Here is a 12,156-nt window from a genome sequence, read left to right as displayed (position 1 = left end):
CGAAATATTTTACTAAAAAAGTAATAATACGAATGTTTCATGAGAAGATATATTAAGGGGATATTATAGTACCTGTGGTTACGCTGCTTACTAAATCCTTTCAAAGCGTTAATAAGGTGTTAGTATAATGCCTTCCGGTCTCACGCGAACGTCCTAGTGATTCGATTGAACCATTCCTATATGCTGTATATGGCACAACAATGCGTCTACGCCCAAGTCAGGCCGCGTCGCTCCTACACCGACGCACGTTTTCAAAACAAATCAACTTTTCATTGTTCCATTTCAAAAATTTTCATTACAAAAAGATTAAACAGTACGGAATATTCACAAACATCGGATGGCCGCGACATATCATGAACGGTGATTTGTTGAAACTATAGTTTTATTACATTTCGGAATGTTTAATAGGAATATGTTTTCAGTGTTGTGTTACGTATTGTGATATTGTTACTGTGAACCAAATTATACGTTAGTATTAAACTATATGGTTAGTTTTTCTATTCTTTCTAAAAAAAAAAAATCGAGTGTTCTGTAATTACTTAAACGAGTAGGTAAAGCGATTAGCAATTCACTCTGTATTTATGTTGATTACAAACAATATTATGGTCTTAAGTGTAGTTAGCAAGCTCTGTCCTCTGCAACACGGACGGTTATTATATAATCGCTGGTTGGATTATTTAATAATCACTCTATATCCATTGTCTGTTCTATAATGTGGCTTTGTTATCTCACATAGTAATAAACATAATGTATTAAATACAGTCTTGTTTTTAGATCTAACCAGATGTAGTTTATATGTTTAATTTTATTTTAGGAAATGCAATTTCGACAAGTATCTTTTGTTTTCTTAATATCGCTGACCGCATGTTTTGCTGTACAATTTCTCACGAACCCAACGTCAGAAATGTCAACCGATGACAAAAGTATGGAGAAAAGTAATAAAACTGAGCAGTCCGACGAAAGCGGTCATGAGATAGAAATAGATGAAGAGTCGAAGGATAAAAAGTTTTTAGATTATGCAATGAAAACTGTCTTAGATCCAGACACAGTTATAATTAAGCATGACGATGTAGATACTTTTAAGGTTCAATTAGAGGAGTTGGATAAAGAAAATGCAACACTTGAAATCTTCATGGAAGAAATGGATAAGCTGAGTCTTGATGTGTGTAAAACATCTCAAGAAGCTTTGTGGGCATACGTTACAGATACAAGTAATGATGTAAAGAAAAATAAAATGGTTAGTTATTGAAGTAAAACAAATTTTATGTTCAAACAAAAAGTGCCTCTTTTAGGACTTGACATATACCTTATTTTTTTAATACATTTTTCTTTAGTGATGATTCAGTCTTCTGTACATGATTCGCGACGTCGAGGCGACGGTTTTCTTACAATGTTTCGCAATAGCGCACATACAAAGAAATTAATTAATTATTAAAAAGAATGACTCAGGGTTCAAAACCGGATGCTAAACTTCCTGCTCTAATACTGTGAGGTACCAGATAAATTTCAACTTTTTATATTATTTTTAGGTCCAAATAGCCGCCGAGGAGGATGATATCAAACGTCAATATTGGAATATAATAAAGAGAAAATACAAAAATGAAATCGATAATAATAACGATTTAAGATTGAAAAGAAAACTAAGAATAATTAAAGAGAGGGGAACCAATGTTCAAATGCCACAGAGTAAAGTACGTAAATATTTAATGTTAGAAGTAATAAGTAATTGGAGCTAGTATAATCGAATAAAAAATGATATATAGCATCATATAAATTTGATTAAGAAACATAGCTCTTAAACTTTTCTAATTCACCAAATTTTACCCGCGATAGTTTTCGAGAGCATGATGAATGGTTAAAATAAAGGATTTGTAGACACATGTATTTGCGATTTAAATTCTAATGCCTTATCGTTGTTACCAAAAAGACTGTCAGTTTTCAATAAAGAAGTTTTTTTATGTAACTTGCTTATTTATAGCAACGGGAAGAAATTGATTTGATGCAACGCATTTGGAGTCGAGTTACAGTTTGCGCGTACAAGTCCTCGTGTGACACTGAAGATTCATCTCTTACTATGAATGGTATGATTTTTCTAAGCTTTGGTCAGTTCTCTCTATTGTTAAAACATATTGTACGATATTACAAATAGACATACCTCAAACACACCTTTTAGCTTGTTTCCCTGATTATTGACTGTTGTGAGTATTCGATCAGTCATCGGTGCACTATCTGTTATGTGACTTGTAAGTCCATGAACAAACAGATACCTACACATCTTTCCCTTGCTCTATTGGTAGGTTATAGGTAACTAGGATTTCCGAGTAAAACGTAGCGGAAATACCTAAAATGTCGATTACATTTACAGACATCATAACTTTGTTTAAAACGAGCAACAATTCAGAAGAACTAAAGTACTACTGGAAAGCATACAGGGATGCAACGGGAAAGAAAGTTCGACCGATATTTAAAGATTATCTCTTACGAATGAATACGGCAGCTCAGGAAGAAGGTTTCAAAGATGCGGGTGATATGTGGCGATATAACTATGAAGATGATGATTTTCTTAATACAGTTGATAGATTATGGACTGAAGTTAAGCCACTGTATACCTTGTTACACCGTTATGTACGGGCTAAGTTGGAACATTTGTACAAACGTGATCTTCAGAAGAACGATGGTTTAATACCAGGACATATTTTAGGTAAGTAAATTAAAACCTTCGATGCCTTGCCTTACCGGAACAAATGATAATCAAACTCATCATATGTTTTACCATGTACGATATTATGTTTATATATTATGATCTTTTTTTACAATTACGAACGACTTTTTGAAGATGTGTATTACAGATGTAGAATAGTAAACTTAAAACAAAGATAATGTATACTCTCTTTTTCTTATTTATTCAGTTTGTATATTTTGTTTGACTACAATAACGCCAGATTTAAAAGCGCCTGATGTGAATTGTGAACATATACATTTTTCAGGAAATCTATGGGCCCAAGAATGGCAGGCAATATACCCCTTAGTGGTTCCATACCCTGATGTCAAACGGGATAATTTCACCAAGTTCACAGCTATGAGTTTATTTGACTCGGTAGATGAATTTTACATATCGCTGGGCTTTGAAAGCGCTAAAGAGTCCTACGAAAATATCAACGAAGCACCGACCACGGCTAATTGTCTACCTTCTAGCCATGACATGTGCGACGGTGTTAATTACAGGTACATTTTTGTGATATATATTACTAGTATTTTCAAGCAGTGCCTTGCTATGCATACCGAGAACAGTTTTATCAAGTAAAAATCTGCAATGGTAACACTTTTGCACGTTAAAAAGTACTAGGTGCAGATAGATTTGGTTTCGCATAGAATTATTATGTGTCATAAAAAGTCCTATGTAATTTCCGAATATCGTTTTGATTCATTAAATGTTATAAATATAATAAAATAAATAATGTAAGTTCCAAAATAATATTAAGCTTAGACAACTTAGCCATGAGACGGCACTAAGTATAAGTTATTAAATGTACTCTGTACAAATAATTTAAGTTTGAATTAAATAACTAATCTAGTTCTTTTAATCTTATGCAATATATTCAGGATTAAATGGTGTGGTGAAAAGTTGACCGACCCAGTAGCCGGACTCTCACGCGCAGCACGATTGTTGGGGCATGTCCAGTATTTCCGGCATTATAGTAACTTACCGCCATTATTTAGAGATGGTCCGAACCCTGGTAAGTACAGTTTTGAAACAAATGTTTGTATAATTTAATTTACAAAATCAAAAAGTCTTGCGAATTATAAAAGTCACTCAATAAACAAAATAGTATAAAGCAATATATAGTTAATAGTCTTAAGGCATGAACAGTAAAGGAAGGCTATATAATATTACAGACGCACTTAAGATGAACTGATGCTTTGTTGGTTAATATATAGCGCTCACAATTTAGATGACCGCTTATGGCGTGTTCTATTACCAGTGAAACAATAAATCCCTTAGGATAGACACAAAAGGCTAATCACCATTGAAAAAAATATTATTGGTAAAACATACAGTAGCTTACACTGTAGCTCGTTCTTATGTAATGTGTGGGTACATATTGCGCGCACAAAGACACGATTTTGCGACCTAAACATCTTATCAGTTTTATACTTCACCTCCAACTTTTTTGTGTGGTCTGTTAATGTTACGTGTTAAGGTATTGCGACCCATGGACGCCTTCAACACCAGGAGGTTTGCAAGTGCGTTACCAGCTTTTAAGGTAGTTAGTATGCTCTTCTCTTGAAATCCCCTAAGTCATAACTGTTCGGAAATATCTGGAATGGCAGCTTATACCACAAAGTAGTGGTGCGCGGCAAAAAGTACCTTAAAAAGCGCTCTGTCGTGAAACGCCAAACACCAAGATGTAACGATATTTAAAAAGTTAACGCAAATATTTTTCAATTTGAATATAGAAAATAGTTGTGGAACATCTGATGGACACACTCAAGAATGTCGTTACGGTCAGCAGATATTTTTAGAACAGAAGCCGACTTAAATAAATGAATTAACTGTACATCTCCCTGGATTTCTAAGAAACAAGTTTTAGAAACTTATTGCCATTCTAAACAACGTAATGTATAGCTTGTGGTATCCAGTATATTTTAACGAGTTGAATGCGCTATCAAAAGGCTAATTTTAAAATCAATATTTTTTTATCAGTTCTATATAACTGAATAAAAATGTAACGTCATTGACATTTACGGACACTTTACGATACCTTCGAACAGTTCATGTTGTGGCCTTAATATTTTAATAAGAACTGTATAATTCGCCGCAATACAAAAGAAAATATTTTTGACTAAATCTTTGGAATTGGATGTACCTACTAGCATACTCTTTATAATTTCTTACATCAATTACCAGATTTAGTATTGACGCCAACTAATACTAAACCTGGTAATTAATCTAAGTTTATTTCCCCATCGACAGCGCATTTTGAAACTTTAATGCTGTTTAGTTATAAACTTAGTTAACAGGATGGACAGCCACAATATGTTTCTGATACTTTCAGAGTTAATAATTTTATGTTTATTCTGGAGAACTTGGTTCATAACTGGCAATAACGGATTCTCCTTTATTTATCAATATTCTGAGATTGAATAAAAAATTACTGATGAACGTCTTGTGGAAAGGAAAGGCAAGTCTGACCGGCACAAAGTCTCCATTGTCCATTTTATACTTTTTGTATAAATTTTAAATGCAATTTTTAGAAGGAATTTGCGTTGTATAACGTTCGTGCTATACCTACATACGTTCAAAGGCCAAAACTATACGTATTAACTTTACATCCTTTAAAATATTTGTTACCAAGGTTACCATCACAACCTACTCAATATTAACCTAAATAAACGATTTGTAATAAGGACGACTGTGTTTAGTAAAATAAATAAGTTACATCAAGACTATTGAGCACAATAACCTTTCGAAGTTAGCAAAAAGCTGTACTCAAAATGAGATATACAAAAAAATTACATACAAACGTACGGATTATGTTACATCTAATAATTGTATGTTTACAGGATTAATTATTTTGTTTGCTTTTATTCATTTATTTTCAACCAAAAGAGTTTACCAATATTTAATCTTTGACTCTATTTGGTTTGACTCCACTATTATTATTTCATTATTTTTTTTATAATCAACTTCCTATACCGTAATGATAAGCTTTTTATGTTTCTTAAATATAGCCAGTCATTTAATGTAAAATGTAAACATTCATTTGAAACCAAGAGCAAAAAATTGTGAACATAATATGCACTGCAGAAGGCCGTAATAGAATGTCTTTAAATTAACTTCTGCTCGAATCAATAACAAAATTTATTTGGCACTCTCCGCCACCATATTTGAGGTTTTGAATAAATGTGTTACTAATTTATTTTTTACTAAATGGGCTAAGATCCAGTTAACGTATGGTCGATCCTAATCTTTATATATTTTTAACATTTTAATGTATATTATAATATTTTTGACTATACTAAGCAATACTAAGCCAAACCTAAGGCAAAATAGCTTCAAAATTATATATAAAGTTTATTATGTAAATATTGATTTGAATGCAAGGACATATTTGTAACTCGAAAATATTATCCTAATTTGATTACCGCTTTTTTGATCTCAGATTCTATCCAAACGGAAAATTATATAGTATTGACATCATATACACAACTAGATACCTAGTAACATTCTTTGACATATTTTGTTTCTTTCAAGGTACTATAATAATTGTTCCCATTGTCTTAGGAATAAAATTACACAATAATTTATTCATAACTAAGAGTTAAGTGTTAAGCTTGTGGTTTTTTACAGCATTTCACGACGCCATAAGCGACATTGTTGCAGTGCAGCTGGCGTCACCATGGATATTAAACCCTCTAGGAAACTGTGAAGAATTAATGATTAACCATCTTCTATGGCTGGCGTTGGAGAAGATTCCGTTGATGGGCTACGCTTATGCCCTTGATAAATGGAGATGGGACGTTTTTGCTAATAGTACTGAGAACTTGAATGAACATTGGTGGAACATCAGGTATGTAGTTTTAATAAACTTCTCTTTGTAGCTCCACTTATGGTCTCTTCGCCTGGGCCTCAGATGTCTGTATCTGTTCCATGATCATTTGTATATCGAATAGGCAAGTAGGTGATTAGCCTTCTGTGCCTGACACACGTCGTCGACGTTTTTGGGTCTAAGGCAAGCCGGTTTCTTCACGATTTTTTGCTTCACCGTTCGAGCTAATGTTAAATGCGCACAGAGAAAGAAAATCCATTGGTGCACAGCCGGGGATCGAACCTACGACCTCAGAGATGAGAGTCGTACGCTGAAGCCGTTAGGCCAACACTGCTCCGTTTTTACCGTTTTAGTTTTTATTAGATGAGAATGTAATGTAATCAACGAATAAACTAGAATAAAAATTCATAGCAGGAGTATTGTTTAGTATAATAAAAAAGGTTTATTTGAAATATTATAACTTTTTAATGTTACGAGTATAGGTATTTTGTGCTTTTGACTTAAACCCCTTTATAAAAATAAAAGTTAGGGTCGACCATAAGGAGTTAGCTGTATCTAAATCCATTTAGTTAAAAAATAAATTAGCATTACATCAATTCAGAAACTCAAATATGGTGTATGAATTATTACATAATCTAATTGGTCGCACTAGTTTAAACGACTTCAGAAACCCGAAATCTAATAAAAAATATGGATTAGACTGTTGTTCATTTGGGAACAGATTACAGTTGTAATTTGCATTAGCCTTACTTAACGTAAAGGCAAGTATAACGGAATATAATAGTGTATCAACTATTATTATCACAGTTATCTGAGCAATTTTTTTGCATTGTGGCAATTGATAGACTAATTGCCGCTTGTCTTAAATTGTAAGGGTTTTCCAGTGCATTATAATTATATCAAGCATTCTTTGAAGAATTATTTGTTACGTTCAGCCGTGAGAATGTCTTCATATGAAAACCCTTAGGTATTTTTACAAGTTAAATTATTTGAATAAAGGTAGTTTTCTGCATCAACATTCACTTGCATGCAACTTAAGACCTAAAATTTCTTATTTTTGCTTTCAAGATTTCTCTGGAGATCTCTGGTTAAAAAGTTACACTATATTAGTTTCATAATATTTAAGAATTTATTTCTGTTTACTTGATTTTTAAAGTCAAAAAATAATTAACCTGCAATGTTCGTCTAGACTTTAACGCCTGAGGGCATGTGTTCGATTTCCGACTGAGCATTAACACGTACGTTAACGGTAACATTGTATCAATAAATCTACATGTGACAGAAGGCTGATCATCTACTTGTCAGTGTCACTGTTAAAACGTGACCATATTTGTTGATATAATGAATTGTCGGAATCTTAGATATACATTCAAAAACAGTTATTTTAAATACGAGTAATGTGGTACTGTCGTTAAAAAAACCTTCTATGTTTTATTAATCAAACCCTACATATTAATTATACGTGAGTCTACAATATGTGTAACCTATCATTGCGTCCACCAGAAGTCATTGACCTGTGTGTATACAAAATTTTCCACTAGGCGTCTCAAATCAACCAGAAGAAACCATACCTTTTACAGACAGCTTTCATTTAACAGATAAGGTTTTGCACTCAATGGCACAATTTCTAGTTTACTTCATATGGGGTAATTTTATATAATTTTAGGATACGAGAGACAATGATTTCGCCACCGAGTCCCCGCAATGAAAGCGATTTAGATCCGGCTTCGAAGTATCATGTGGTTTCACACGTGCAATACATAACGTAAGTTTTTTTAATTTATCAAAAGTTACTTCAGCTCCTAATAGACGTATTTATTAGCGGGAACCTGTTCAAGCGACAAATTAAGAAATAATATCAATGACGCAAACCGAATGCATCTCGTCCATCCTGTATTTCTGGGTGTTATATAAGAAAAAATGTGTAGGCTTTGCGCAAAAATTTAATATCTTATTATATTCCTTGGAAAAAAGCGTACTAATGAACTCGGCAACGCACTTGCGAGCCTCCTGGCAATGTGTTCAAGGGCGGTTTGTCTACTATAACTTAAAAAAAAACCTATCAAAATCCAACATGTTTAAAACATACGGGAGTCAACGCGATGTTCCGCCCTACTATGTAAGGGCTTTCTACTTATAGTAGGACTATTTAATTTCACCATGCCCTCTGATAGAGGATAAATCTTTGTTTTTAATTTATTTTATTATATACTTAACGATTAAAAAGAGTGGCGAAGAGTTTATTGCCAGTTCATCTCTTCCGTTCTACGGATTTAAGAACTGGCAGTAAATTTAAAATAATAAGCATTTTATATACATTTCTGATTTTGACGTTCATTGTGTACATTGTGTTACCTTTATGAATAAATGATGTTGAATTTTGAATTAATGCATTTGCATATTTGCCCGAGTAGCGGTTTTATGTTTCATCTAAATTGAGTGTTTATAAATATTCATATCGCGATCAATTTATAGTAATTTGCACAATTAATTAAAAGTTAATTAAAAGCAATTTAATACTCGTGATTTTTTGTAATAGATGAATGTCCATTTTACCCAAGATGCGCATGCAATTTATTAATAATTTGTTCTATTATCATAATTACTCAAGCATAATTTTTGTACCCTGAGATATTTAATAAATTAATATATTTTTGAATTAATTAATGACTACTTAATATAACTATAATTAATTAACTTAGAACACTAAATCTGTGTATGTATTTAATTAGGAATTCTATATGTATCAGGCAATTGCCTATTTTAATAATATAATATAATTATATTATTAAAATTTACTCATGTATAAATGTACACTTATGAACGGCGGAATTATGCTTCTAAATTTTAATTGCCAGTTCTTAAATCGATGTCGTAGAACGGATGAGAAGAACTGCCAGTAAACTCTTCGTTTAGCCATTTTTATTACTTTATTTACTTTGTAAATTTTGGCTAATTATTGTTTCATTTTCACTGTGTTTTAATTTTAGGTACCTAATTTCACACATACTGGAATTTCAAATACTACGATCTTTATGTAAAGCAGTGAACCATACAGGACCACTTCACGAATGCTCCATATACAGAAATAAGGAAGCGGGAAAACTTCTAAGGTAAATCATTGTTATTTTGGTGGCGTCCGATTTTATTGCTACCTCCGGTTTTTGAAGGTGAATTATATCATTTATCAAAGAATTAACCATATATTTAATAGATGTGTATACAATATATTTAATAGAATTAACAGATTCAATGAATAAAAAATAAACAATTTCAGGTTATGTGTCGTCTAATTGTACACTGTTCTCTTGTATATGTACCTACTAGTTTCTTGAAGAAATATTATACATATTGGCAATAAAATACGATTTACATGTTTTAGTATAAGTTTTTTATTCACGAAATCTATTGAGATTTTATGTCGCATTTACTACAGGTTTACATGCATATTTTTTGTATGAAACAGATAAGGGAAAAGCCATGGAATACAGGAACGTTATCTTTGATTGATAGTTGAAATTAGACACGGTGTCCTGGATACATTTTGATGTTTTCTATTACCATTCCAACTATAAAAATGTTAGTTCGACGGAAAACGTATTAACTAATAAAAATTAAATGACATTTCTAAACAATATTTGCCTTGCGTAGGCTATGATTATAGTTTTAGGCAAGGAAAGGTCATATTACAACCTTAAGTTTGGTAAAAAGCCGTGACTTTTTAAGAGGTCATAATTATTGAAAGTAACTAATAACTATTATATCTTGAGAGATTCTCCCCATTGAATGGGAATGAAGTTGTCCAGGTCCAGGGGATTTAAGGAGGTACCTTTGTGTAAGGGGATACTTCAAGATGGTTCACTGTTCCAATGGTTTGCCTTAGAGTATAACACACTATGGACCCGTTTGTCTTGGTGTCGACTCTCAGCATAAATAAGAGTTTCAGATTGATCCCATTATAAAAAAAATGTGTTTGATTATACGCTATAATATTAACCCAATTCTGATAGCAACCATGGTATATTTTTATTTCAGTATTCAGAGTTTTTGTGTATAATAAGTACCAAAGAAACATGTAATTTGTTAATAATTCAAAAAATAAAGCAAATTTAAACAAAACAAAATGAAAGTTATGAAACTATAGCCTAGACTCTACTAATACTGATTTTTTGAATATACATAGTACAAATGAAATCTTTTATTGTCACAGTATAAAAGCATATGTATGTGCTTGATTATTTTTTTTAAATTGTGTTGTACCTATGCCTGTATGCCTGTATACCTACCTAAATTGGCAGTGTGTTTATCTTCAAACTAAGAATTACAATCAAACAATAGTATTCTCAAGACAACAATGATTTTTTTTTTAATTTTGGGAAACATAATTTTGTTGGTTCTATTAATAAACTTTGCAGTACCTGGAAAATCGACGCAATAATATAAATGCAAAACATTTCCTGCGCAGCCATGCATATGCCAATAATTATTTAATTTTAAAATAGGCATCCCGGACCGAGTTATTTTACCTGCCAAGCACTTTTTTGTAAGCCACGCACAAAACTATTTGAATTGAACACTTTATTGTTTCAGTAAGGGAATGTCGCTTGGCGCAAGCGAAGACTGGAGGAGCGTTCTGGAAGCAATGACCGGTGAAACTGAACTGTCAACTGAAGGGATCTTGGAATATTTCGCTCCCTTACAATCATTCTTGACAAATGAAACTTTAAAATTCGAAAGGGCTAACGAAGATTTAGACAAAAGTGCACCTATTATAGTCGGTATCATTGTTATTGTCTTAACGGGTTTAATGTTGTTATTGTACTGTATAAAAAAGCGTGATAAATTAAGAAAATTATTATCCATATGCGGTCTTAGTAAAAATGGCTCTTTAGATATTGTAACTAATGAATTATCCAATAATAAATCAAATGAAGTCCACGGTATCAGTGAAGACAAAGTGTGAAAATATTGTATGGGCGATTCTATTTTCTTATGAAAGCGATTTTTTTTTTGTATTTTTAAAATTAACTCCTATTACACTATTTCAACTATAGCAATGAATGCTGGTGGATAAGACAAATAAAAATAATAAGTTTATTAACAAAGATATTAAGAACATGTAAATATATATAAAAAAAACCTCTATTGGGCCATTGTGTGTGCATCTAAAATGTTAAAAAATTTAGCGTCCATATGATGAGTTATGAGTGTATATTTCAGACTTCAAATTGTAATCTTTGGGTCCTTTGAAATCGGTTAAAAGGCGTTAAATATGTAGTTTTTATACAGGTTAAATTTTATTTTAACACACTTAAAACTTTTTAGTAGTTAGTGACTTTTAAATAAATATACTATTAAATATGATTTGTTTTATTAAAAAATTTAAACTACCATAGAAGATTATAACATTGAACTTGAAATAATAAACTACTTGTTTAGACAATTGAATGGTACGATAGTTATGTATGTAATTGGCAACGATTCCAATATTTACGTAATTACCTAAAATAGGTAAGATTATCTCAATCTGATAAAGTTTATCAAAAGCATTCACACAATGTTTTTAAACTTTCTTTCTTTTGAGCAAAGACAACTTTCAAAACCC

General features: G+C 31.9%; 1 protein-coding gene across 3 annotated transcripts; it reads left to right on the top strand.

Annotated features, from left to right (window-relative positions):
- The first annotated feature begins 230 nt into the window (after nt 1-230).
- On the top strand, nt 231-11,906 carry LOC123713941 (angiotensin-converting enzyme-like). 3 transcript variants are annotated; one of them, XM_045667842.1, is made up of 11 exons: nt 231-360; nt 815-1,237; nt 1,530-1,691; nt 1,979-2,081; nt 2,366-2,701; nt 2,988-3,225; nt 3,604-3,737; nt 6,353-6,572; nt 8,218-8,316; nt 9,542-9,664; nt 11,142-11,906. In XM_045667842.1, exons 2-11 carry the CDS (start codon nt 818-820, stop codon nt 11,512-11,514), a joined length of 2,208 nt encoding a protein of 735 aa, XP_045523798.1. In that variant the 5' UTR covers nt 231-360; nt 815-817; the 3' UTR covers nt 11,515-11,906. The 3 variants fall into 3 exon arrangements, with proteins under 3 accessions (XP_045523798.1, XP_045523797.1, XP_045523796.1); XM_045667841.1 differs by having other exon boundaries at nt 313-468; XM_045667840.1 differs by having other exon boundaries at nt 313-487.
- Nucleotides 11,907-12,156: the final 250 nt, after the last annotated feature.

The sequence above is a fragment of the Pieris brassicae genome, chromosome 9, assembly GCF_905147105.1.
Source record: "Pieris brassicae chromosome 9, ilPieBrab1.1, whole genome shotgun sequence".
Classification (NCBI taxonomy): Eukaryota; Metazoa; Arthropoda; class Insecta; order Lepidoptera; family Pieridae; genus Pieris; species Pieris brassicae.
The sequence above is the reverse complement of the archived record's forward strand: the minus strand, read 5'-3'. Positions and strand labels throughout refer to the sequence as shown.

Bases quoted from the DNA above. Each gene is read 5' to 3' on its own strand.
- LOC123713941 (XM_045667840.1), top strand. The intron at 3,738-6,352 runs GTAAGTACAGTT...GGTTTTTTACAG, and splicing joins TAGAGATGGTCCGAACCCTG to CATTTCACGACGCCATAAGC. The intron at 8,317-9,541 runs GTAAGTTTTTTT...TTTTAATTTTAG, and splicing joins TCACACGTGCAATACATAAC to GTACCTAATTTCACACATAC.